Genomic DNA, 24,024 nt, shown 5'->3' with positions numbered 1-24,024 from the left:
TAATTAACAATAAAAAATCAGTTTGTATACAACTTCTCGGGAACACGTCCACAGCGTAAGTTAAAGCACATCCGTATTGGCGAATGCAGATGCCACGCTAATCAGCAAAGACAGACGTGTGCCCTTTCCTCCTGCCCCGCCCCCTCTCCACCGCATACGCGCTACAGCCCCTGTGCTGACAGCTTCTGAAGGGGAGCGGCACTGTCGCCCTTGCTCCAGCGCAGGCTTAGCATATCAGTGGCCCAAAAAAAGGTTTCCACAAATGAAGGTGCTTGATTAACCAAAATATGTATTAAGAAGTCAAGTCTGCTCTTAAAAAAGGGGGGGGCATAATGGAAACAAGTCACTGGGTAATTTTGATAAAACTTACTTTAAAATCAGTTGTTTGTGCCTTTCCCACAGTTTCCTTTCCTACATATCACTGGAGGGAAATTTTTTCTTTTATTTTTTATATCCCACATTATTATTCTGGTTTTTTGCTTCATAGTAAAACCATCAGTGTGAGATCTTGCTACACTTTCCTTTGGCCAAACTGACTTGCCAGGTGGGTGGCAGTCTTCTTGTTCCCACAAAGGAACCTCCTATGTTTTATTTATTTTTCATTATTTATTCATTTTAGAGAGGAGAGAGAAAGAAAGGGGGGAGGAGCTGGAAACATCAACTCTCATATGTGCCTTGACCAGACAAGTGCAGGGTTTTGAACCAGTGACCTCAGCGTTCCAGGTCCACGCTTTATCCACTGCGCCACCACAGGGCAGGCAGGAACCTCTGGTGTTTTAGCTAGTATTTTGAAGTGCGCCAAAGAAAGGAAGTGAGATTGGTGTCTCAACATACCTTAAGTCCTTAAGTCTGGGCCCTCCTCTCTCTCAAAAAACAAAAAGCTTTTTTATAAAGATAGCTCTTAAGGTTTTAAATGAGTAAAGTTAAACATAGCATTCAAAATGTCAGAGTAAATAGGCCTACTGCATATTCCAACTATAATTCTTTTCATATTGAAAATAAACACCACAGATATGGAGGAAGGTACTGCTTTGAACATTTTGTGTTAGAAATGGACTCACTTTTTCATAACTGATCTCCCGTCTCCACCTATGCAGAAAGTACTTTGGTTTGGTTTGAATTTTTTCTTTTCTTTTTGCTTTCTTCTATTCTTTCTTTTTTAATTAAATTTCTGGTTTGAATTTTTAAAGATTTTCTGAGCTTTCTTTGAGAACATCAGTAATTTCTAACAACTGTTAAACCCTTAAAAATGTTTTTGATCTTAACCAATTCTACTGAAACCTGAATATTCCTTTTTAGAAAGATTGTATAAATGAAAATTACTTTTTCCAACTGGGAAATTATATTTGATTGCATTAGTCATGATAATGACAGAAATTGTCTATACACTTATTATTTGAAATATATTAACCACCTCAGATTTAATCTAGAAAGCCCCTTAGTTTAAGTGTTCAAAGAACAAGTAAGCTAAAAGCTGAAATTGAGTCCATCCATGGATGGGCACTTCTTGTTATCGTTAATGATAAAGATCTTGTGTGCTATTTTAAGAATCTCCTTGGTTATATATTTGAATGCAGCAAAAAATCTATATACCTCAGACACTGGACTGACCAGGAAGGTCAGGTTAAGGTTACTAGAGGCATTTCTCCAATTCAGCAGTGTGAGAACATAAATATACTTAAATAATGAAACAACACTGAATACAAATACCCTGGACACTCATTGTCACAGTGCAGAAGTCAAGATGTCCCCCAGTGCAGCTCACATTTTCACTTTCAAAATGAATCGCATATGTGTATTTCCAGAATACAGTGTAAATTGACTTCTTCCTTTCAAGAGCATATTTTCTGTATCAACTTCAATCTGTTTCTCCTCCTGCACCCCCTAAATTTGCTTGAAGTGCCACCATCCTCTCTGTCTTGAAGATTTATAAAATCGAAAATGTTTTTTACTTCCTCCCCGTATTCCATCACCACACGCAATAGCTTCCCAGAGTTTTGATTTGGAACCCCCTGACCTGTGGTCTGCACGGCTGTACTATCCAGCCTTCTAACTGGCCCTTCCATAGCCTCTTTCCAGCCTAATGTATCTTAAAGACCTCTGTTGGATTATCGTTCCTAATGAACAGCTCTGGTTTTTCATTCCCTTGTTCAAATGCTTCGCAACCTACAAAACAAAGTCTTGTCTACCCAGCCTAGCACTTAAGACCAGGTTCTGGCCACAATCGGTTTCTAACCTTGTTTTCTGCTACTCTGTTATAGCAATTTTTCCCTTTGTTTCAACCCAGACTCTTCTCCTCCCCGGCTTTCTGCTGTCTCGCCTCTGTGCCTGGGCTCCGGTCGGAAATGGTTTATGCTTCCTTCTCTGCATGTGCAGATGCTCCGCTTCCTCCAGGGCTCAAGGTCCAGCTCAACGCCACATCCTCCCCCAGCCTTCTCTGAATTTCTCATCTGGAAGTAATTGCTTCCTCCTCTGAAATACTATGGTGGTTTTGTAAATGCCTCTTTCTCAACTCTCTTCTGTTTTACTTTCCTTATTCTCCGCTTGAGAAGATCCAGCTCTTACTTGCTTTTGTATAATTGATTGCTTGCATACTGGCCAACTAAGTAAGTAATAGTTGAAATAAATATGTATATGTCCAATAAATAAGAGGCATTCAAGGCAAAGAAGAGTTTTATGTAAAATAAGACATGATCTAATACATAGAAAAATACTGACCTGAGCCCTGGCCTGTTAGCTCAGTCAGTTAGAGCATCACCTCGAAATGCAAGGGTTGCAGGTTCAGGCCCCAGCCAGGGCATGTATGGGAAGCAACAGGTGAATGCACAACTAAGTGGAACAACAGATAAACACTTCTCTCTCTTTCTCTCTCCCTTCCTCTCTCTGTCTCTCTAAAAATCAATCACTTAAAAAAATTAAACAAAAAAAGAAAAATACTGACTTGATACTATAACCAGACACCAGTAAACAAGAAGCCACAGAATACTGAAAGAGGAATGTGTATTTATACCTAGCTGACAATAGAAAAGAATCTTTTCTAAGAAACAGCTCCTCAAAATATTTATTCTGATATATTCTAACGCAGAACTAATGGGTAGCTTTTTGTTTCTCTTTTCTACGGGAAGTTTTAAATGGACAAACATGCCTAATCCTTTCACTTCTACTTTCTTTATTAGTTTTTTTTTTTTTTCTTTGTTTTTTTGTGTTTTTTTTTTTTTTCATTTTTCTGAAGCTGGAAACAGGGAGAGACAGTCAGACAGACTCCCGCATGCGCCCGACTGGGATCCACCCGGCACGCCCACCAGGGGCGGTGCTCTGCCCCCCAGGGGGCGATGCTCTGCCCATCCTGGGCGTCGCCATATTGCGACCAGAGCCACTCTAGCGCCTGAGGCAGAGGCCACAGAGCCATGCCCAGCGCCCGGGCCATCTTTGCTCCAATGGAGCCTTGGCTGCGGGAGGGGAAGAGAGAGACAGAGAGGAAAGCGCGGCGGAGGGGTGGAGAAGCAAATGGGCGCTTCTCCTATGTGCCCTGGCCGGGAATCGAACCCTGGTCCTCCGCACGCTAGGCCGACGCTCTACTGCTGAGCCAACCGGCCAGGGCATTAGTTTTTTTTTAATTTAAATTTATTGATTTTAGAGACAGAAGAAAGAGGAGGCGCGAGAGGAAAGCATTGATTTTTGTTGTTCCGCTTCTCTATGCTTTCATTGGTTGATTCCTGTATGTGCCCTGACCAGGGAGCAGACCAGCCACCTTGGCATACCAGGAGGACGCCTAACCAACTAACTGAGCCACCTAGTCAGGGGCAACTGTCGTTATTATTACTACTAATCAATGCTGCTGATTTGGCTGTAGGTAGTTGAAATAATACTTGAAACACCATCAGTTCTAAATATGACTGCCTAAGTCATATTTAGACCAATAAATATAAAAGTGAATTGAACTGAATTGAAACACTATCAATTCTAAATATAACCAAACCCATCTCCTGGTAATTTGCATTCCTGAAAAATAGACTCAAAGTCTGTTTTTATTTCACTATACACTTTTGAGATCAACTTGAAAACAATATCAAATTCATTTTTTTTGCATACAAGTGCTTGGTAGATAAACACTCCCTAAATATCGAATGGATGAATCTACAAAATAAGAGTGCCGAGAGTATCTGTCAGCTACTACAAATTAAGAGTGCAGACGGTATTTGTCAGTTACTATCCATACCTCTGAGCGGTAATGCTGTGCTCAGAAATCAAGCTGAAAATGAGCTGGACAGAAAAGAGGTGCTCAGTAAATATTTGCTAAGATTAGTTTTCATAGTTGTAGAGCTCACAAGGACCTTAGAGACGAGTCACCTTCGGTAACTACTTTCCCGTCCGTGTGCTCCGTGCTTTCTGCACGTTTCTTGCAGCGCGTCCTGTATAACAAATACTGATTTAGCTTGTCTCCTAGTTAACTCCTTGAAGGCAAAGACCTTGTGATGCCCCACCTATCCCACGTCGCCTGGAGCTTGGCAGATTACAGGCGTTCAAAAGCTTGCTGAATGAGAGCGAGAAATGTTTGCTGTCCGTCCAGTATGGTAGCCATTAGCCACATATGACTACTTAAATTGATTCAAATTAAATACAATTTAAAATGTGTTTTCTTTGGGCCCTGAATGGTTGCCTGAGTGGATAGAGCGTCAGCCTGTGTGCAAACATCCCAGGATTGCTCCCAAGTCAGGGCACTTATGAGAAGTAACCATCTGCTTCTCTTCCTCTCCTTCTCCCCCTTCTCTCCCTCTTCCTCTCCTGCAGCCAGTGGCTCAATTAGTTCAAGTGTCGGCCCTGGGTGCTGAGGATAGCTCAGTTGATTCAAGCATCGGCCCCAGACAGGTTGCTGGTGGATGCTGGTCAGGGCACATGCAGGGGTCTGTCTATCTCCCTTCCTTTCACTTAAAAAGAAAATTATTTCCTTTGCCCTGACTGATGACTCAGTTAGTTAGAGCGTCACCCTGTGAAGCTAAGGTTGCGGGTTAGATGCCAGGTCAGGGCACGTAAAGAATCAACCAATGAATGCGTAAACAAGTGGAACAACAAATCAATGTTTCAGATCGATGTTTCTCTCTCTCTCTCTCCCTCTCTCTCTCTCCCAAATCAATAAATAAAAAAACTTTAATCCATTTCTTTTGTCACACCAGCCACATCACATGTGTTCAGTAACATATGGCTACCATTTTGAACAGAGCAGAGAATATTTCCATCATTACAGAAAGTTCTATGGGACAATACCGGTCTGGACTATCTTTCTCAAGTTGTTTGTCACTTGCTCAAAATCAAACCGTCAGAAGCAGAACTGGCATTAAACCTGGAACTCCCAAGTCAATGTTCATTGTGGTTAAGTCATGGCTCTGATTCATTTCAGAATTCCAGCTGTTTGTAGCCCTAACTTAGAGCTAGTGATAGTATGGGAGGCATAGTCTTTGTCTTATGGTTGCCATAGAGGCTATTTTATTTTTGTATTGTAACTGGTCAATATGCGTGTTTTACAAACAAAAAATATAACACGTTAAAAAATGTACCTGAGCCTGACCAGGCAGTGGCACAGTGGATAGAGCGTCGGACTGGGATGCCGAGGACCCAGGTTCGAGACCCCGAGGTCGCCAGCTTGAGCGCAGGCTCATCTGGTTTGAGCAAAAGCTCACCAGCTTGGACCCAAGGTTGCTGACTCAGTCTGCTGAAGGCCCACAGTCAAGGCACATATGAGAAAGCAATCAATGAACAACTAAAGTGTGGCAACGAAAAACTAATGATTGATGCTTCTCATCTCTCTATTCCTGTCTGTCTGTCCCTCTCTCTGACTCTCTCTAGGTCTCTGTAAAAAAAAAAAAAAAAATGTACCTGAAAGTTCTATACCTCTGGTGTAAAAGGAGAAAATAATGCTAATTTTAAAAATGCTTTCCAGGTGTCTAGCTAAACAAAATGTTATAGTGTTCTGGTTTTGCGCTAATTTAATTAGAAAATGCATAGACTAGGTACTGGTTTAGTGGTTGCTTTTTAGTTTGGTTTCTTTAAAACATTCCTCCTTGGTTTACTAATTCATAAAAATTATTTGCATCTAAATCAGCAGATCGGATTTGAGACTCACAGTTGGTTTGGTTTGAGTTCTTAAAAGATTTTCTCAGCTTTTTGTTGTTTTTTGGGTTTTTTTTTTTGAGATCGTCAGTAGTTTCTGAAATGCTCTTAGAGAAAGCTTTATTTCCTACAACTTCCATGATGTATTTGTTTATGAAATTAGCAGTTAATGTTCTTTGGAAAGAGAAATCCCATTCTACCTAATTATAGTTGTAAATATATATGATCCAGTATAGTTATAAAGAAGTGAGAAAGTGATCATTCCCATTGGTACCCTAACATTAGATCGAAGGAGGCAAGGGAAGGGGGACCAAATAGCAGTTAACTGTCTCCCAAATGCTGTCAGTCTAGGCACTTAGGCTAACACACTCAGTAAGTGAAAGGACGCTTCGTAATCCACTCTAGTTACGTCCTGACTGGAGTGAAATTGTTGAATAAACAGTATAGTTTCTGATAGAAGAGCATATAGGTTAGTGTTTGTTTTTAAGAACCACAAAGGCAATTTACCATCTTTCCATAACAATTTGAAAAGAAAAGGTAACCAGAACTAGTGATGAGAGAGATGAAGGTTTAGGATTAAAGGAGACACCTCAGACCATTGTCTGGTTCTTTCCTTGAAAACCTTTCCTCTTCCTTTAGACAGAGCAATGTCAGTACTTAGGTGTCTGTGGCATCCCGATTTAACCACAGGACCAAAGAAAGGGGGGGTGTTTTTACTGCCATTATTTCCTTCCCGGTGAAATTAAAAAGCTTTTGTTTGGCTGGGCATGTTATTATTCAAACTGCTGTGTCATTTTCCTATAATCATTTCTCAGTAACTCTAGTCTGGTTTGCTTTGGGGCAACAGAAAATTAAGGCAAGTATTTGATTTAACATTCTTAGAATAGATGCTCTCCAAACAAACCAGTATAGCAGTGTTTCCCTAAAATGAATAATGTATAGAAAAAAAAGTCATGGGCCTCCAATGTTAATTTATTATAAGTTTTCTTAAGTGAATATTACACATAAAATTAGATATCTTATAACATATATCTAACTTGTATCTAACTCTAAAACAATAAATTTGCAAATTAAATACAATATAATAGTCTAAACAAATGTTTCAAACTGACTACAATAACTGAATGTTCACTCACTCAGCAAACAATTATTTGAGTATCTACTCTGTTCCAGGCACTGAGTCTGTAATTCTTGCTGGTACAATGGACACACCCCACATTTTGGTAGCTTTCTAATTAAATGCGTAAGTGAAATAAGCAGTCACACAAGGCCAAATACTGTAGGATTTCAGTCCTATGAGGTACTAAGGTAGTCTAATTCACAGAGACAGAAAGCAGAATGGTGGTGGCCAGGGGCTGGAGGTGGGGTGGGGAACACTGTTCATGGGAACAGACTTTCAGTTGGCCATATGGAAAGGTTCTGGGGATGGACAGTGATGATGGTTGCACAGCCATGTGCTGGTACTTCACACCGCTGAACTGGACACTTAGAAATGGCTAAGATGGTCATTCTGTTATATGTATTTTGCCACAATTAAAAAGTAATTTTAAAAAATCACACACATAATTAAATGCTAATTTCTCATAGACCAACATACTGATCCATGGGTTTGAGAGAGGCATTTTAACTGGTTCTGCTTATAGAAAGACCCAAGCTGATAAAGGCTTTCTCATCTTTAACACCTGGCTTCCAAGGCCATCGTGACGTCCACACTCAGCCCTCAGAGGGGGAGAGAGAAAGGATCGCATGCAGGAGGTCTCTATGGGCCAGGCTGGAAGTCGCACACATTCCGTGGGCTGGAACCCAGACGAGGAGCAATGATGGGAAGGGAGTCCGGAAAGCACAGGTCTAACTATGGACTCGGGAAGAGAAACAGGCCTGGTGATGACCTAGCAGTCTATGCCACAGTCCATCCATTTGGTCATCAAATATCCACTTCTCCCTTCTTCCCAAATAATACATGCTCTCTCCCCAAGGGAGTTCACCTAAAACCTCACCCAGGCACCTTGTCAAGTTCAAAGTGCAGGGTCCCCACGTGACCACACAGGCTTCTCCATCGGGCTGGGTATAACCCGCATCATCTAGTGACCTAGTGATTCTCAACCCAGGGTGCTTTTGTCCCCCAGGGAACACGAGGCAAGGTCTGGAGTCATTTTTGATTGTCACAACTGGGAAGGAGGTGGCTGCTACTGGCATCTAGTGGGTAGAGGCCATGGAAGTTGCTAAACATTGTACAATGCACAGGACAAGGAATTGTCTGGTCTAATGTGTCAATAGTGCCAAAGTGTCACTGCGGCCTATAAACTAGTAAGATACCTTCTTCAATCACATCTAATACATAATGATGAAACAATAGTATTACAGTAGACACTTCCAGAAGGGAAAGAGGGAAGAAGGGAAACAGTGCCCCACTACAAAAATGGAAGTCTGCATGGGGGCATTGTGATGGCCCAGAAATTGCCGGCGGAGTTCCTAGGCTAGACCTGGTTTCTGCTTTCCGTCAGGACACTGTCCTCTGCGGTCACTGGCTCTGCCCTCTGGAGTTTTTCCTCTAAGCCCACAACGAAGTAGGTGTTGGGAAGTATGACTTCCTATAGACAGTAAAGAATTTAATTCAGGCTCATGGTTCCTTTAGCATTTCAGTCCCTCAAAAACTGAAAGGCCTCTGATCTGTTGACATCCAGTCAGTTTCCTATGCCAATGACACGCAAGTCCTTTCCTAGAGGTAAGTCTCCATCCTAATTGATTTCTTTGCTTTTTCGCCCCTTTCTGTCTCTTCTTCTCCACTTAAGGGGCCATCAGACTTGAATACGCAGGCCACACCCTCAGTCTAATCTCGGCCGTATGGCTGAGGATTAATTGGCCCATGACAGCAAAGGCTTTCTCAGTCTTGCTTCCTATTCTTCGCAGTAGAGAGCAGCTAGTTTTTTCCCGATCCCTTGAGGCTCCGAACTTCTGTGCTCTCTCCATTCCTTTTCATTTATGCATGCAAACCTTATTATTGCATGAGCTCATCTCATGTTCCTAATACCTTGCTAAATGCAGCTAGTAAACACAGCCCACTAACCTTCCATTTCCCAACCTCTTCTGGAGCTCTGGGCTTTGTAGGCACTGACTTGCCCTCTGATTATCACAGGCATCTCTCTCACTGAATGTCTTGCCACAAGTTTCCATTTTCCAGCTCCCGATAATAGTTTCCTTGCTGTGTACCGCCTGCCTGACTATCTTTAGATTTTTATGATAGCACTGTACTTCTGTAATCATTTCTGTAGCAAGGTCATGCTAGCTGTTGTGACACACATACCTCTAAAGGTCACAGTAAAAGTGTGTTCCTTGCTCACATAACAGTTCAATGTAAGTGTCCCTGGTCAGGGCTGGAGGAGAGAGGGAGTAGCTTTAGCCACACGGTCACCTAGAGGTCCAGGCTCATAGAGCCTCTGTCATCTTCAGCATGTAACATCCAACAATTCCCTTGACGTCAAATCCCAACCAGAAAGAGAGGTGATTGATGTTCTTAAGCTCTGATGGTAATCATTTCCCAATGTATGCCTGTATCAAATCATTGTGTTGTACATCTCGGACTAATTCAATGTCATATGTCAATTACATCTCAATGAAACCAGCGGAGTGGGGTGGGAACAGTTCACTGCTGCTGCTGGCAGTTCTCCACCTGCTGACTCAGTGATCTGGGGGCTTCAGTCTTGGGGCTGCTACGTCTTAACCCGAGGCCTCCCCCATGACTACTGTGGCAAGGAAGAGAAAGTCTAGAAAACTGCTCAAAAGCTTTCCACTGTTTCCTCCTAGAAGTGATACATGACTCCTCACATGTTATTGACCCCACCTAACTACAAGGGGATCCAGAAATGTAAACTCCCGTATGCCCAAGAAGTAAAGGAGAACCAGGTATCGGTAGTAACGTTTGTTACAAATAATGTGACCTTGAATTCGGTAGTCTGTTGACTTCCACTCTGATGTTCTGTGCCCTGCTGTGTGCTGCAAGAGGGTGTCCTCTATGAACTCCATTTCCAGGTTCTGTTGCCTTCTAGCTTTGGTTGGACTTGGATAATGAGAGGTACCACCAGATGTGGTACTTACTCTGCCCTGTACAGAGTTCTGTATAGAGTCCTTTCATGAAACTTTTTATTCAAACACTTTGAAACGATGTCTGTTTCTTGCCTGGACTTTGACTCATACAAGGTGTTTAATAATCAAACATGAATCTGAAAAAGAGTGCTAGACTCGCTTTCTACCTCCAGTTTTACTGCAGCTGGAGCTCTTTATAAAATGCAAATCTGAATATATTATTCCTCTGTTTTAGAACTTCAAAGACTCCCTATTATATCCCTGTCACCACACCCCACTCTAAGCTGCAGCCAGACTGAACTACGATATTTTCAGTTCCTCCTGCAGCATGATCTCTCTTCCTCTGAGCCTTTGCACATGCAGTAGCTTCTTCCTGGAAACCACTCCCCACCCCCCTTCTCATCATTCAGGCATCGGCTCAAAAATCGCTTACCCCAGAAAGTCTTCCACAACCTACTTTCCTAGTCAGATGTTACTACTATATGCACCCACAGCAGCCTCTGCTTACCATCACATAGACAGCCTCTGCTTCCCGTCACATAGACAGAACTCGGTGATGCATTGCACTGGAACTGCCTGGAGCTCCAGTACGAGCATCCTGCACTAGACTGTAGGACACAGAACAGGCACTGCTTCTCAGATCTCCAGGGCCTATGAGGTGCTTGGCACCTAACAGGCTCTCAGCGAATCTTGGTTAGTCCCCGAATGTTACTGAAAAAGCTTGAGCCCTCCTCCTTTAGCTACTGTCCTTGTTCTTTTCATTCAATGACAATTTTTTAAAAATAATTTTTAGTCGCCCATTCCTCATTACTACCTTCCATTCACTTCCCAGACCATTTGAATCTTACTTTGCCGCCACCTTTTATGGAGACTTCTCCTGCCGAGATTATTAATGATCTATGAGCTCTTCCATTCAACAGCTTCTTTTCCATTGTAGGAGAGGAAAGAATGTTCCTTCTACTTGTCTGAGTTCTTCTGGATGATCTAATAATCAAATGAACATGAACAGGAGAAAATAAGCTAATTTATTTTATATATATATAAAATACACATACACACACAGATGGGGATTCCATAGAATAGGGGACCCTGAGGACATACATATAGGGCAGTTAAGGTTTATGTGCTGTTCTGGATTAAGGATAGGGAGGCAGAGGTCTGGGAATTTGGAAGGAAGGAAGGTGAGACAGAGCCAACCTTTGGTAAACAAATTCCTGCGGAGCCACCCAGAAACAATGAGACACTGAGGGGAGTCCAACAAACAGGTTGCCAGGCTCCTCCCCTCTGTCACACATGGTTTAAGGTAAGGTGATAGCTCCCTTCCTTTAAACAGGTTTTTCTACCTGAATTCCTTTAGACAGGTAAGGGGGGGGGGGTTTCAAAGGTTCTTTCTGAGTCTTTTGCTTCTTAAAAAATAACCAGTTTAAAATAATATCCCAAATGACATAATTTAGGGTAGCGAACTCTGCTTCCCCCACAGTCCAAATTCTCCAGAATTGCTCTGCCGTACTTTCTGGAAACTTCTTCTGCTCCCCATGGATCATGATCTCTCTCTCTCTCTCTCTCTCTCTCTCTGATCTGTTTGCACATCTATGTCATTCTCCATTCATACATTAATCGCCCCCCACCTGCCCCTGTCTTGTTCATTTGTATCTCTAGTCACCAGCATAGTGCCTGGCACATAGTAGGTCTTAATAACTATGAACATGAAATTATTGAAACTCTTGGCTTCCAGGCCAACGTTCTTTTTTAGGGGGGGGTATTTTTCTGAAGTGAGAAGCAGGGAGGCAGAGAGACAGACTCCTGCATGCGCCTGACGGGGATCCACCTGGCAAGCCCACCAGGGGGCAATGTTCTGCCCATCTGGGGCGTTGCTCTGATGCCACCAGAGCCATTCTAGCACCTGAGGCAGAGGCCATGGAGCCCTCCTCAGCGCCCTGGCCAACTTGACTCCAGTGGAGCCTTGGCTGCAGGAGGGAAAGAAAAACAGAAAGAAAGAAGAGGGGGAAGGGGGAAGAAGCAGATGGGCGCTTCTCCTTTGTGCCCTGACTAGAAATCAAACCCAGGACATCCACATGCCGGGCCAACGCTCTACCACTGAGCCAACCGGCCAGGGCCCCAGGCCAATGTTCTTAATCTCTTTCTCTGACTGTTCTCAAGCACCTTCACCAGGTTTTCTTCCTCAGTCTACCCCTTAAACGTTCTTCAGAGTAACCCATGTCTACCCACCTTCGGGGCGTCAGCAGTCAGGGATGCTCCCAAGTGCCTGCTTTTGGTCTTCCCCAGTCACCTGAGCTCAGGCTGCCCTTCTCGCCCTGACTGTCCCTCAGGTAGTTCAAGTTCTCAAGATCGCTCTGTTCCCAGCCTGCCCGCCTCCAGCCTTCCAAGCTCATTTAATAGACTGAACATCCATGTAGTTGTCCAAGTTAGAACCTCAGTGTCCCCTTGCCTCCTCCCACTGCTCCCCTCCCCCCATTCTGCTGGGTGGGCAACCAGCGTTATCTGCGACCAACCCCCAGTCCCTAATCCTAAACTCAGCCTCAAGGTCTCTACTTCTTTCTCCCACGTGCAACACCTCATCCCTTTTGTGCCAAATCCTGGGTGTTCTTTGAAATTCAGAGCACTGGTTAACTTCAATTAGTCCACTTCCTCTTCTGAGTAGTAGACATATTGCTTCTGCATTCTGAAGAAACACACCTCAAGATGCTAGGTTTTGTTTTCTAATGACTGGTTTACAAATGTCTCCCTTACTAGATCGTGCAGTTCCGGAGGGCAGGCTTCTGTTGCGTTTATCATTGGGTCTAGCAGTGACTGACCTTTGAAGCTATTAAAAAATATTTTTATATGAATGCATGCACGAATAAAGGAGTGACCAGGGAGCGAGAACCTCCTCAATGACCTCCTTTCAGAGATGACTGCGAGGCACTCTTTGAGTTAAAAGGACATTAATAACTCAGTTTGAAAACATGAACTTTGTGTAACCAAGGAGGAAACGTACATTGAAATGAGGTACCTGCCTGCAGACGGCAGGTACTTGCTATGCATCTAGGGAGGCTTTTTACTTTAAGGCTTTTCAGTTCTCCGGGTGCACAGCCAAATTTGAGAAGAGAAGCTATTATTTTAACCCCTTCTGTACTCTTATCCCGGGTGACAGGATTAGAGTATGCAGCAGAGGAAACGGCTGGAGCAGTCCTGGGCACTTGGTAGGTCCCCAAGCACATTTTCATGCCCCTGCTCTTTCCTACCCTTTCCTCATTCTGCATTAGAAGCCTCGTGAATTTGGAGCACGGGGACATTATAGTTTCAGGATTTCAATTTGGTGAAACCAACGTCGTGGAGATTCTGATGAACCCCACTCATCGATGACTCTCAATCCCAAGAGGAAAATCGCAGGGCTGCGGGGGCCCGGGGAGGAGGGAGGCGGAGCAACGCCGGAAGAAAGGCCGAGAGGAAGCCGGAGGAGGAAGCTCCTTTTTGGTCGAGTTTGCCTTTTTTAACCAGAGAGAGACGTGCCGCCCTAACGGCCGCCGCGGCGGGCTTCCCGGAGGAGCGGCCGCCGCCCGCCGCCCTCCCGCTCCCTCCGGGCGCTGCGCTGCGGGCCGCCGCCGCTGGGGGCGCCCGGGCCGCGCGGGAGGGGGCGGCGCGGCTCCGAGGCCGGGCCCCGAGCGCCGCCCCTCCGGCTCTCAGACGGGCGGCGGCGGGGCGAGCTGCGCCCCGGAACGGCGCCCACGGCCCGGCGAGCTGCTGCGCGTCCGCCCCCGCGCCCCGGCCCCGGCCGGCCCGCGGCGCCCCCCGGCCGCGCCTCCGCGCGCAGCTCGCGGCCCCGGCCATGGGGCCGGGCGGGCCCGGGGTTCGGCCGAGCTGAGGCGGCGGCGGCCCGCGCGCCCCCTGGGGCCGCCCCCGCACCCCGCTCGCCGGCGCCCGGCTCTCACGATGATGAAGAAGAAGAAGTTCAAGTTCAAGGTGGACTTCGAGCTCGAGGAGCTCTCCTCGGTGCCCTTCGTCAACGGGGTCCTCTTCTGCAAGATGCGGCTGCTGGACGGCGGCAGCTTCGCCGCCGAGTCCCCCAGGTACGCGCCCCCGGGCCCGCCCGCAGTCGCTTCGCCGGCGCTGCACTGACCCGCACCCGGCGCTCCGCACGGGGGCCTCGGGCCGCGCCCCCGGGCCCGCCCGCAGTCGCCTCGCCGGCGCTGCACTGACCCGCACCCAGCGCTCCGCACGGGGGCCTCGGGCCGCGCCCCCGGGCCCGCCCGCAGTGGCCTCGCCGGCGCTGCACTGACCCGCACCCAGCGCTCCGCACGCGGGGCCTCGGGCCGCGTCCCCCGGGCCCGCCCGCAGTGGCCTCGCCGGCGCTGCACTGACCCGCACCCGGCGCTCCGCACGGGGGGCCTCCCGGGTTCTCCAGGACCGGGAGCGTGGCCGGCAGGCAGAGGGTGCTTCTGGTCTCCCTGAAGACGTTTCTTACCTGGGAAACGCGAAGTGGAGCTGGAGCTGTTCAGTCTAACAGAAATAACCCGAACTGCTTGAGCTCCGAGGCGCGTGCTGAGCCGAACCCTCCTCCCGGTCGGTTCCGGGGCCCCCGGCGCCCAGGGGGCGGCCGGGCCTGGCTGGTCTGACGCAGGTGTTCCCGGGCGGCCGGGCCAACGGTCTGGGCCGCTCTGCGGAGCTGGGTCTCCAGGTCTGTGCTAACAGCCCCTGAATTTCCCATCTTGAACTGGCCACTAGTGGATTCAGTGCGGAGGGCCAGAACCAGAACCAGAACGAGAGCCCAGATCCTGTCCCCGTTTTGAAATGAGCCCCTGGGCACGCAGGGAGAGGCGTTGGCAGGCTGCCCAGCACAATCAGGAGTCGTTCTGGAGTAATTTCAGGGCTGGTGGTAGGTTGACAGATTTACCCTAAGCTAAGTGTTCCTTCAGAAAGTAGACAATGTGCAGCATTTTAAAAATGAACTTTTAAGTTCCTGCGATCAAGGAAAAAGATTAATACTTCATGCTTCTTTTGCCTGAAGTTACTGTCCATAGATTTTATTTTTACCCTAAAAGTGTGCTTTCCTTTTTATTTGCCATCCCTATTAATAATGTAAAAGACATGATATCAATAGATTGTGAAATTGGGGCCAGGAAATTGTCCGCGGTGACAGTGTTGAAGCCCATGGAAGCCAGAACTGTACTATCTAGTTGGCAGAAGCGAAGTATGTATGAAGCACTGTTGATTCTCGGAATTAAAACGTGGTCAGCGGGGGGTAGTTTTTAAAGTTAAACTGTGCTGACAGAGATGTGGCTATTCAGCTAATTAATTATACTGCAACCATTCTTAACACAGCTAAGAGAACAGTGTAACTTAGAATGGTGCCACAAATATTGTATAAGCGGTTAAGGTGTTGAAAAGCCAGTTCAATTCTTGAATGTCCTGTAGGTGTAAGCGATGGTCTTACCCTGAACCTTTCCAAGCTCTTTCTCTGCAGGGTTCCACCCAACACTTCTTCTGGCTGTTAGGCCCCGGGCTTCTGGGCCAGTGGTGACATCTGGTGGTCAGGGGACTTCCCTGCCACCTCCTTTCTCCCTCAGGTTATTGATTTGGCTTGTCTCTCTCAAACCAGTTGTTCTGATGCAGGTAGTCATTTTATTCAGCAAATACATATAGGTTGGGCCCTTTAAATATGTTATCTTATTTAATTTCCACAGCAATCCAGAGGGATTCCCATTTTATGGATGAGTAAACTGAAACTCAAAGCATAACTCATTTTCCCAGGGTCCCCGCACCTAATAAGTGAAATGCCAAGATTCTGATACAGGCCTGTCTAATCTCAAACAGATGTCTGCCAGATAAAGGAGAAAGTTGTGTGCTCTGCTGAATTGGGAGCTTCCTAACGGTCTTAACAAGCAAGGGGTATGATTTGATTTGTAATTTGCATGAGTTGGAAGGGAAAAAGGTGAGTATCCGAGTTAAACTTAACTTTTTCTCTTCCAACTAAAATTTAACTTTAATCAAAGTCAGTAAGGTTAAGGATAGTGCTCTGTAGAACCAAACAAACAAAAAACCACATAGGATCTATAGTAAGGAGCGTGTGTCTTGTTAGGTAGAGGTACTTGGTATAAAGCTAAGAAGGTTTGGAATTAGACGGATCTGAGCCTAAAATCTAGCTCTGCCACGGGAAACCTGGGTGGGTAACTTCGCTTCCCAGTGCTGCCGTCTATAAAACAGAAACCCTCACTGGCGTGGGGAGTGATGATGAGGATTTAGTAACATCATGTACCTAAAACAGCCACCACACAGTGCTCCTGGGATCCCAGCTAACTTTTAAAGAGAACACCAGAAGCTTATCCAAGAGGGTGTGTTTTCCCTGGATGCTGCACTTACTTCCTTTATTCTGACTGCTCTGAAGTCTTGGTTTGAATACTATACCTCATTTTACAAGAGAGAAAGAAAACCTGAAATACCTAAAGGACATGGATGGTTTAAAAATTGCATAACTTTAATTCTTTGGTGCCAGCATAGGCAGTACATTTCTAATTAAACACTAGGTTTAAAATTTTTTTTTAAATCACTTGCTACGCCGCTTATAAGTCAAATATAGTTCATTCGTACTATGACATTTCTCCCATAAAAATAGGAGCTGAACCACGTAGCAGGCCCAAGGCTGCTTTCCTTAGAAAAAAGGTCTGCAGTATTTTGCTGGCACCTGCGACCTTGAGTGGTCAGCAGTTCCCAACGCTGATGTTTCACTCAGAGTGCTTGCTGTGCCTAGACTACAGTGTGAATGATGCTGAATACTTTCTGGCGTCTGGGATTTTGCTCTGTGCCAGGCAGAGGGTGCGTGTGTGACCATCCGTAGAAAGAAGCCTGAGACCCCGTGTCTCCAACAAGCTTCCTTGGTGGACAGCACGTGTTGTCACAGTTTGAGGCTAGAAAAACTGTATTCTGGGTGACTCCCCCAGGAGGGGACTCTTTAGAAGCTCACACAGGGCTTCTCAGGACTTTCCCCTGCACCTTTTCCCTGGGCTGGTTCTGCCTTGGTTCCTTTTGTGGCAGTAAATCCCAGACATGAGTATGACTGTATGCTGAGTCCTGTGGGTCCGCCTACGGATCACTAAACCCGGGCTGGTCTTGCGGACCCCAGATGCAAAATAATAATTCATTTTGTTAGAGAAAAGCCTTAGAGGAAATTATAATTGTATTTGTGCAAAAACGCAAGATGCTGCTTACTCATGGTTGCCCAGACATTGAGGATTTATCAGGTTCCTAGCTGTCTGTCAGGGGCTATGAGAAGTATTGAATACAACAGATATAAAGTCCCATCAGGGAATTACCTCTGTTTAATTAATTTAGATCATAGACGTGTAATTGCTTGACAGTAGGAGACAGTATGATTTAGGGCCAGATCAGTGGATTGGACAATATGTGAGTGTTGCTGAAAGTCTGAAGGTAAAGAATTTACTTAAATGGTTACTGAAAACCGTACTGGCTTTTCCAGTGAGCATGCTCGGAGGATGCATTTGCTTTGACAGGGAAGGGAGGGAGGGGGGTGGTTCCAGCTAAGCTCTGTCAACGGGAGTTGGTGAGGCCAGCCTGCTTGCAGAGAGAGTCACACTGAACAAAAGCAGGACACAAAGACTTTGAACGTCATTATACAGCTTGCTTTCCACTGCTCACAGATAAGAGTTAATCTACGATTCTTGCAGTCAATTGTAACGTGATTATGGTGCTATTTAAACTGGCTGCTGGGCTGATGCTCTTTGGATTCGAGTTGGGGATAGATTAGAAATGTGCGAACAAATTAGGAGTCTATTAAAATAACCCAGGCAAGAGCTATTTGCTGAATAAGAACCCAAACTTGGAGGTGTCTCGTGTAAGTGACTGAAGAAATGATAACGCTGTCACCAGTGCCTCCATGACAGTAAAGACGTCAAGAAGCATCTTTGTTTTATTTTGCTTTTTAAAAAAGATTATAATATGTATATCATGGGGGATTATATGAGGTGGTAGATATATTTAACATACTACCTGGAGCTGACAACCTGATGAGACATATTTATTGTGTATTTCTTAGGTTCTGATCTATTTAAGTAAGCTGCTTACTAAACTTTTCCTCTAGAATTGCTTTACACCATTTTGCCCTTATTAAAAAATTTACTTATTTATTTTAAATTAAATTAACTTTATTTTCCAACTGCATTTGACCTGTAATATTATATTAGTTTTCTCTTTGCCCTTTTGAAGATTATTAGTGAAAGTTAATTTTAGAAGGATCCAGTTTCTCCCAGGATGGTATGTCCAGTGAAGAGGTTAGAAAAAATATAAAGACTAAAGGTATTTATTTGTAATGTTATTAAAACGATCAGGTTTTACATACCATATTTAATAAAACATTCAGAAAATACATTGTACAATTATAGTAAACTGAAGCCAATTTATTGCCTAAAAAAACGTTTGGGAGACTTTGCAAAGATAGAATGTTGCATCATTTAAATCTTTTCAGAGCACTCTTCCCTCATAAAAGCGTTTAAATCTTTAAATCACTGTTAGGGTTAGTAAGACTGTCAAAGCAGGCTTAATTTCTGGTCTGCTGTAATAAAAGGAATAAGAAGAAATTTTTCCTGTATCTTGGGGGATTCCCAAGTTTGCCTTATGTTGTTCATCTTTTTTGGTGCCCATAACCAAGTACTGTTCTCAGTTTCACATGCGCTTGTGGGGAAAACCATGTGAACGCAGGGAGTGTCCGGGAAGCTAACGAGCACATCTGTGTATTGGATCTCTTACTTTGTAAACAAGCCGAAGGGATTTCTTGTCTTTGGCCAGAGTATGGGTTCGTGTTCTCAGGGCTGGAGTTCACTGCACATTGTGTACTTCCTTTTAGTAACTGTTTTCCTTATTGCAAAAGTAATATAGATTCATGTAAAAAAACTTAGAAAATGCAAAAGCAAAACAAAAAGAACAACAATTGCATAGAAATGAGCCAACTAGAGATACTCACAGTTATTAATATTTGGTATATAACCTAGGCATCTTTATTGGTCCATATATATGTATTGTGTATATTACATGTTATATATTTAAACACACATATACACACTTATCACTACTTTAAAAAAAAACAAAATGGGCCCTGGCCGGTTGGCTCAGCGGTAGAGCGTCGGCCTAGCGTGCGGAGGACCCGGGTTCGATTCCCGGCCAGGGCACACAGGAGAAGCACCCATTTGCTTCTCCACCCCTCCGCCGCGCTTTCCTCTCTGTCTCTCTCTTCCCCTCCAGCAGCCAAGGCTCCATTGGAGCAAAGATGGCCTGGGCGCTGGGGATGGCTCTGTGGCCTCTGCCTCAGGCGCTAGAGTGGCTCTGGTCGCGGCAGAGCGACCCCCCGGAGGGGCAGAGCATCGCCCCCTGGTGGGCAGAGCGTCGCCCCTGGTGGGCGTGCCGGGTGGATCCCGGTCGGGCGCATGCGGGAGTCTGTCTGACTGTCTCTCCCTGTTTCCAGCTTCAGAAAAATGAAAGAAAAAAACAAAAACAAAATGGGATCATACTGTGCTTGCATGTTTGTTTCACAAACGCTACAGTGAGCATCCTAATAGCCAGATTTTATGCACACCTATTATTTATTTAGGATTAGACAAGATTGGGTGCATTCGGGTGACATGGCTGTAGACAGTTGAGAGTTCTTTAAAAGCTGTGTACATAGAACAGCACCTGCTCCCCCACGTTCAGTGTGGGGTGTCAGCCTCTGAGACAGGGATCCAGCAAATAAATGAAGATTCCAAGGAACCTTGAGTTATATCAATCATAGGGTCTGAGGTAAGTCTCCAAGAGAAAATGATAGTCTTCGAATACTAAAAAAACGACTGTGTCTATATGTGCATTTTACATTCTTATTGTAATTCTTACAGAACCTCTTTTAGAGAGGTGTTACCTCCTACTGGGTTAGGATATATGCCAAGTGCTATAGCACACAGATTTTAAAAAAACTACTAAGTGGCTTAAACGAGATAGAAGTTTGTTTCTCGTCCGAAGTCCAGGCTGACGTGGTGGCTGTGCTCTGTCCAGATGTCAGGGGCCCTGGCTCCTTGTCTTACTGCTCTGCCACCCCCAGGGTTTCGTTCTCATCCATGAGTACTAAATTGGCTCACCCACGTCCGAATCCCAGCCTCTGGGAGAGGAAGTCCCTTTTACTCACAGCCCATTGACCAGAGCGTAAGAACAAGACCACATCCACCTGCAAGAAAGGTTGAGAAATATAGTCTATGCTGGGTGTCCATGCACCCAGCAAGAGACTCCAGTTATGACCAAGAGAAGGGGAGAACAGATACTGGGGGACAGTTAGCCTCTGCCAAGAGAGAAAGTCGATTCTCAGAGAAGTGACATCATTTGTTCAAGGTCACACATCTCTTCAGTGAAAGATATTTGAAAGACTGTCCCATAAGGAGGGGAGAGATTTGTGCCGCCTGGGAAGATGTTGAAGAAGGCCTGTTTTATTCAGTGTGGTAGTATTTAGATGTAACATGCAGCACGGTGTAGTGGTGTAACATTTAGAAGAGCACAGTATAGCATAGGCTACCTCAGTATCTTGTCCATTTGGCAGAAATGTTATCCTTCATTTGAAGGATGAGTGACATAGATGACCCTTAAGGACTTTCTAATCCAAGGTTCTGTGATTAAGCTTTAAATTTTATTTTCCTAATACTGCTCTTCCTGAACCTCTTGTTTTACCCGCGACGGGCCAGCTTCTGTGACCCAAATATGTGTGCACTTCTGTGTCCTTGATCCTCTCGCCTTTTCCTGCGCCTTCACCATTCTTAGTTGATTCACATTCCAACCGTTCTTTTTTTTTTTTTCTTTGATTTTTATTTTTCTTTCTTTAAATTCCAACCGTTCTTTAAGGTCTAGATCAAATGTCCCATCAGCTTTCTGCCTGCACCTGTCCCAACCTACAGCCCCCCTTACTGCTTCCCTCCGACACGTACTACACATTCTGGTCCTTATTCAATGTTGGTTATTTGTTGAATGAATGAAATCTCTCCTCACTGTCTCACTAGGATCTCACCTCTCACTCAATTCCTATAGTTCTCATTTCTATCACCTATTTCACCATGCAGTGTAAAACCTCATGCAGTGAAAATAAATACAAGGAAAGGTAAGAAGTGGTTAGCTTTTCTCTTTGGGTGGGGGTGGTCCGGGAAGTGTCATGGAAGAGGGTCCCTTGCAAGGTTTTGAAAAAGTCTAGCCAGAGAAGGAGATGGCGCGGTTGAAGGAACAGCGCAGGTGCGTGCTGGGCGCACCCCGAGTTAGAGGGGTGGACTGCGGTTGCCGCAGGGAGAGAGGGAGGAGGCGCCATTTCAGGGAGTCCGGACCGGCTTTGCTGCTGTCGGGCCGTGGGTTGGCTAAGGGCTGACATTTAAGAGAATCCTCATCAGATGGCCTTCGCGTTCTCCACAGCAACCAAGCAAGGTGGAGTGAGGGACATGCGGATAATGACCAAAGATCAGAAGAGCTTCCATAAGGAATGGAACAGGAAGCTCACCAGGTCCAGACGGCCCAGCCGAAACTCAGAACATGAACTGTTAGTGATGGCAGTGTGCATGCTCATGCATTCTTCCCCAGCAGTGTCCATAGGTCTGAGACAGGACAGATGGACAGGGGCATTGGTCAGGTGTAGAAGTCTGTAGGTACGTGGATAGGCCAAAAAGACAAGGGAATCGAGTGTTGGTGAGAAGGGAGCTCAAGGACTCCGTCTGAGGTCCGCACTCCATGAGGAGAAGCCAGGCCAGGAAGAGAAACCAGGAAAGTATAGGTGGGTTGGGAGACGAAGGTACAGTGGAAGGGGTGTGGCTGAGACAGGTCGGTGGGGTAGGAGGTGTGCTCAGTCGGCTGTTAGAGCTCAGGGTTCTTCAGGGGAGCAGTCCGGAGAGGTGGCCCGGCCCAGGCTGTGGGTGTCACTGACATGGTGTGAGGATAGCAGAGGGCGGGGACTCCGAGGCCAGGCTGGGGTTATTGTGCGGTGTAAAATAGCCTGTGTGATTGCAGGCGTTGGGGTGAAAAGAGGGAGGTTCTTCAGTGTGACCTTAAGTAGGAGAGGAAGCGTGTGACACAGCAGATACCGCGTGCCTCGGGTTGTGAGTGGAAGAGTTACAGCCTCCTGGGGAGTGAGGGAAATGCCCGCTCTGCCTCCTGTGGGAGATGGGGGGGCGTAAACAGCCCCCACCCTGCGGGGTTCCAGTCCAGGCAGCAGCAGTCGGGGAGATGGCCAGGTCTCCGCCAGGCCCAGGCGGGGCGCCGAGTGTTAGGTGAAGAGGCCTAGAATAGAAGAGGGTGTCTAACCCTGGAGCCAGGGTTTCAGGTGGCCTGGAAGAATGACAGGAGCGAATCAGCGTGAGGGAGCCGAACAGTGGAGAGAGCAGATGGGGAAGTGGGGAGAACAGGGAGGTGGGTGACCAGGACTTGCGTTTTGTCTTTTCCCACAGATACAGCGATAAAAGGTATGCAGAGAACCCAATAGCCTTCCGGTTTCTGATACGATGTAAATCAGTGTCATATCCAAGGCCTAGGTCATACCAGACAGTCTCTCCAGCTGCCAGTTCGGGAAGTGCGGGAATGAGGTCGTGTTAGGGCTTACCTTTCACCTCCTAAGAGACCTTCCCGGCCTGCGTGCGTCTGTCTGTCTGTCTGTCTGTCTGTCTGTCTGTCTGTCTCACGGCCCCGCTACCTCCAAACTTCATCTTCATCCTCACCAATCTTTTTGTTCGCATTTCACAGGACAAAATATTCTTCCTCCTGTTCCATGTCAACCTGTTTCCCTGTATCTTCGATCCAATCTTTATCTGATTTTCCGCTTCTCTCTCAATACCGTTCTGATCCAAACTTCACGAAAAAATAGCCTTCGTCTGCCGACTCCGACGTCCTCCCCACCGCTCCACAGAAGCTCTTGGCTAGTGTCCTTGGCCATTTCTGATTGCTGCATCTAGTCAGTCTTCTCCTTTGCGTCTGTGTGCTCTGTTCGAAATTCTGTGGTAATTACCTATTTCTTGAAACTTGCCTATCTTGGCTTCCATGAACCATATTTTCCACTTTAACCTCCCAACATAATGATTCAGTATTTGTATACGTTGCAAAGTGATTGCCACAATAAATCTAGTTAACATCTGTCACCATGCATAGTTACCAAATATTTTTTTTGTTGCAATGAGGACTTTTAAGACCTACTGTCTTAGCAACGTTCAGATGTGTGATGTGGTGTTCTTAGCTGGAGTCACCAGGCTGTGTATTACATCCCCAAGACTCACTTCTTTCAGAACTGGGTGTTTGTGCCGTTTGACCCCCTCGTCCATTTCACACGCACCCCACTCTGGCAACCGCCAGTCTAGTCTCTGTGGCCTTGGTCATTTTGGGTTTTTGTTTTGTTGTTTTTTGAGATTCCACGTATAAGTGAGGTTGTACAGCATTTATCTTTCTCTCGGTCTGATTTATTTCACTTAGCATAATGCCCTCAAGGTTTATATGTGTTGTCACTGATGGCAAGATTTCCTTCTTTTTGGATGAATAGTATTTCTGTGTGTGTGTGTGTGTGTGTGTGTGTGTGTCACATTTTCTATATGCATTCATCCATTGAAAAACAGATTGTTTTCATACATTGGCTGTTATTCATATACCGAAGTGAACATACAGGTGCATATATCGTTGGAGTTAGTGCTTTTGGATTTTTTTGTTTGTTTTAGATAAATACCCAGAAGTGAAATTGCTGGATCATATGGTAGTTAGTTCTGTTTTTTTATTTCTTGAGGACCGTCCGTACTGTTTTCCACAGTGGCTGCACCAGTTTACAGCCCCACGAGTAGTGCCCGAGGGGTC

The 24,024-nt window shown here is 45.7% G+C and overlaps 1 protein-coding gene across 1 annotated transcript in view; it reads left to right on the top strand.

Annotated features, from left to right (window-relative positions):
* The first annotated feature begins 13,895 nt into the window (after positions 1-13,895).
* The window catches only part of EEIG2 (EEIG family member 2), a 46,448-nt gene continuing 36,319 nt past the window's right edge, over positions 13,896-24,024 (top strand). Inside the window, exon 1 of the mRNA XM_066352323.1 lies at positions 13,896-14,261. Coding sequence (XP_066208420.1) covers positions 14,125-14,261 — 137 coding nt within the window. The 5' untranslated portion in view covers positions 13,896-14,124. The remainder of the gene's footprint in view (positions 14,262-24,024) is intronic.

The sequence above is a fragment of the Saccopteryx leptura genome, chromosome 11, assembly GCF_036850995.1.
Source record: "Saccopteryx leptura isolate mSacLep1 chromosome 11, mSacLep1_pri_phased_curated, whole genome shotgun sequence".
NCBI classification, from domain to species: domain Eukaryota; kingdom Metazoa; phylum Chordata; class Mammalia; order Chiroptera; family Emballonuridae; genus Saccopteryx; species Saccopteryx leptura.
The sequence above is the reverse complement of the archived record's forward strand: the minus strand, read 5'-3'. Positions and strand labels throughout refer to the sequence as shown.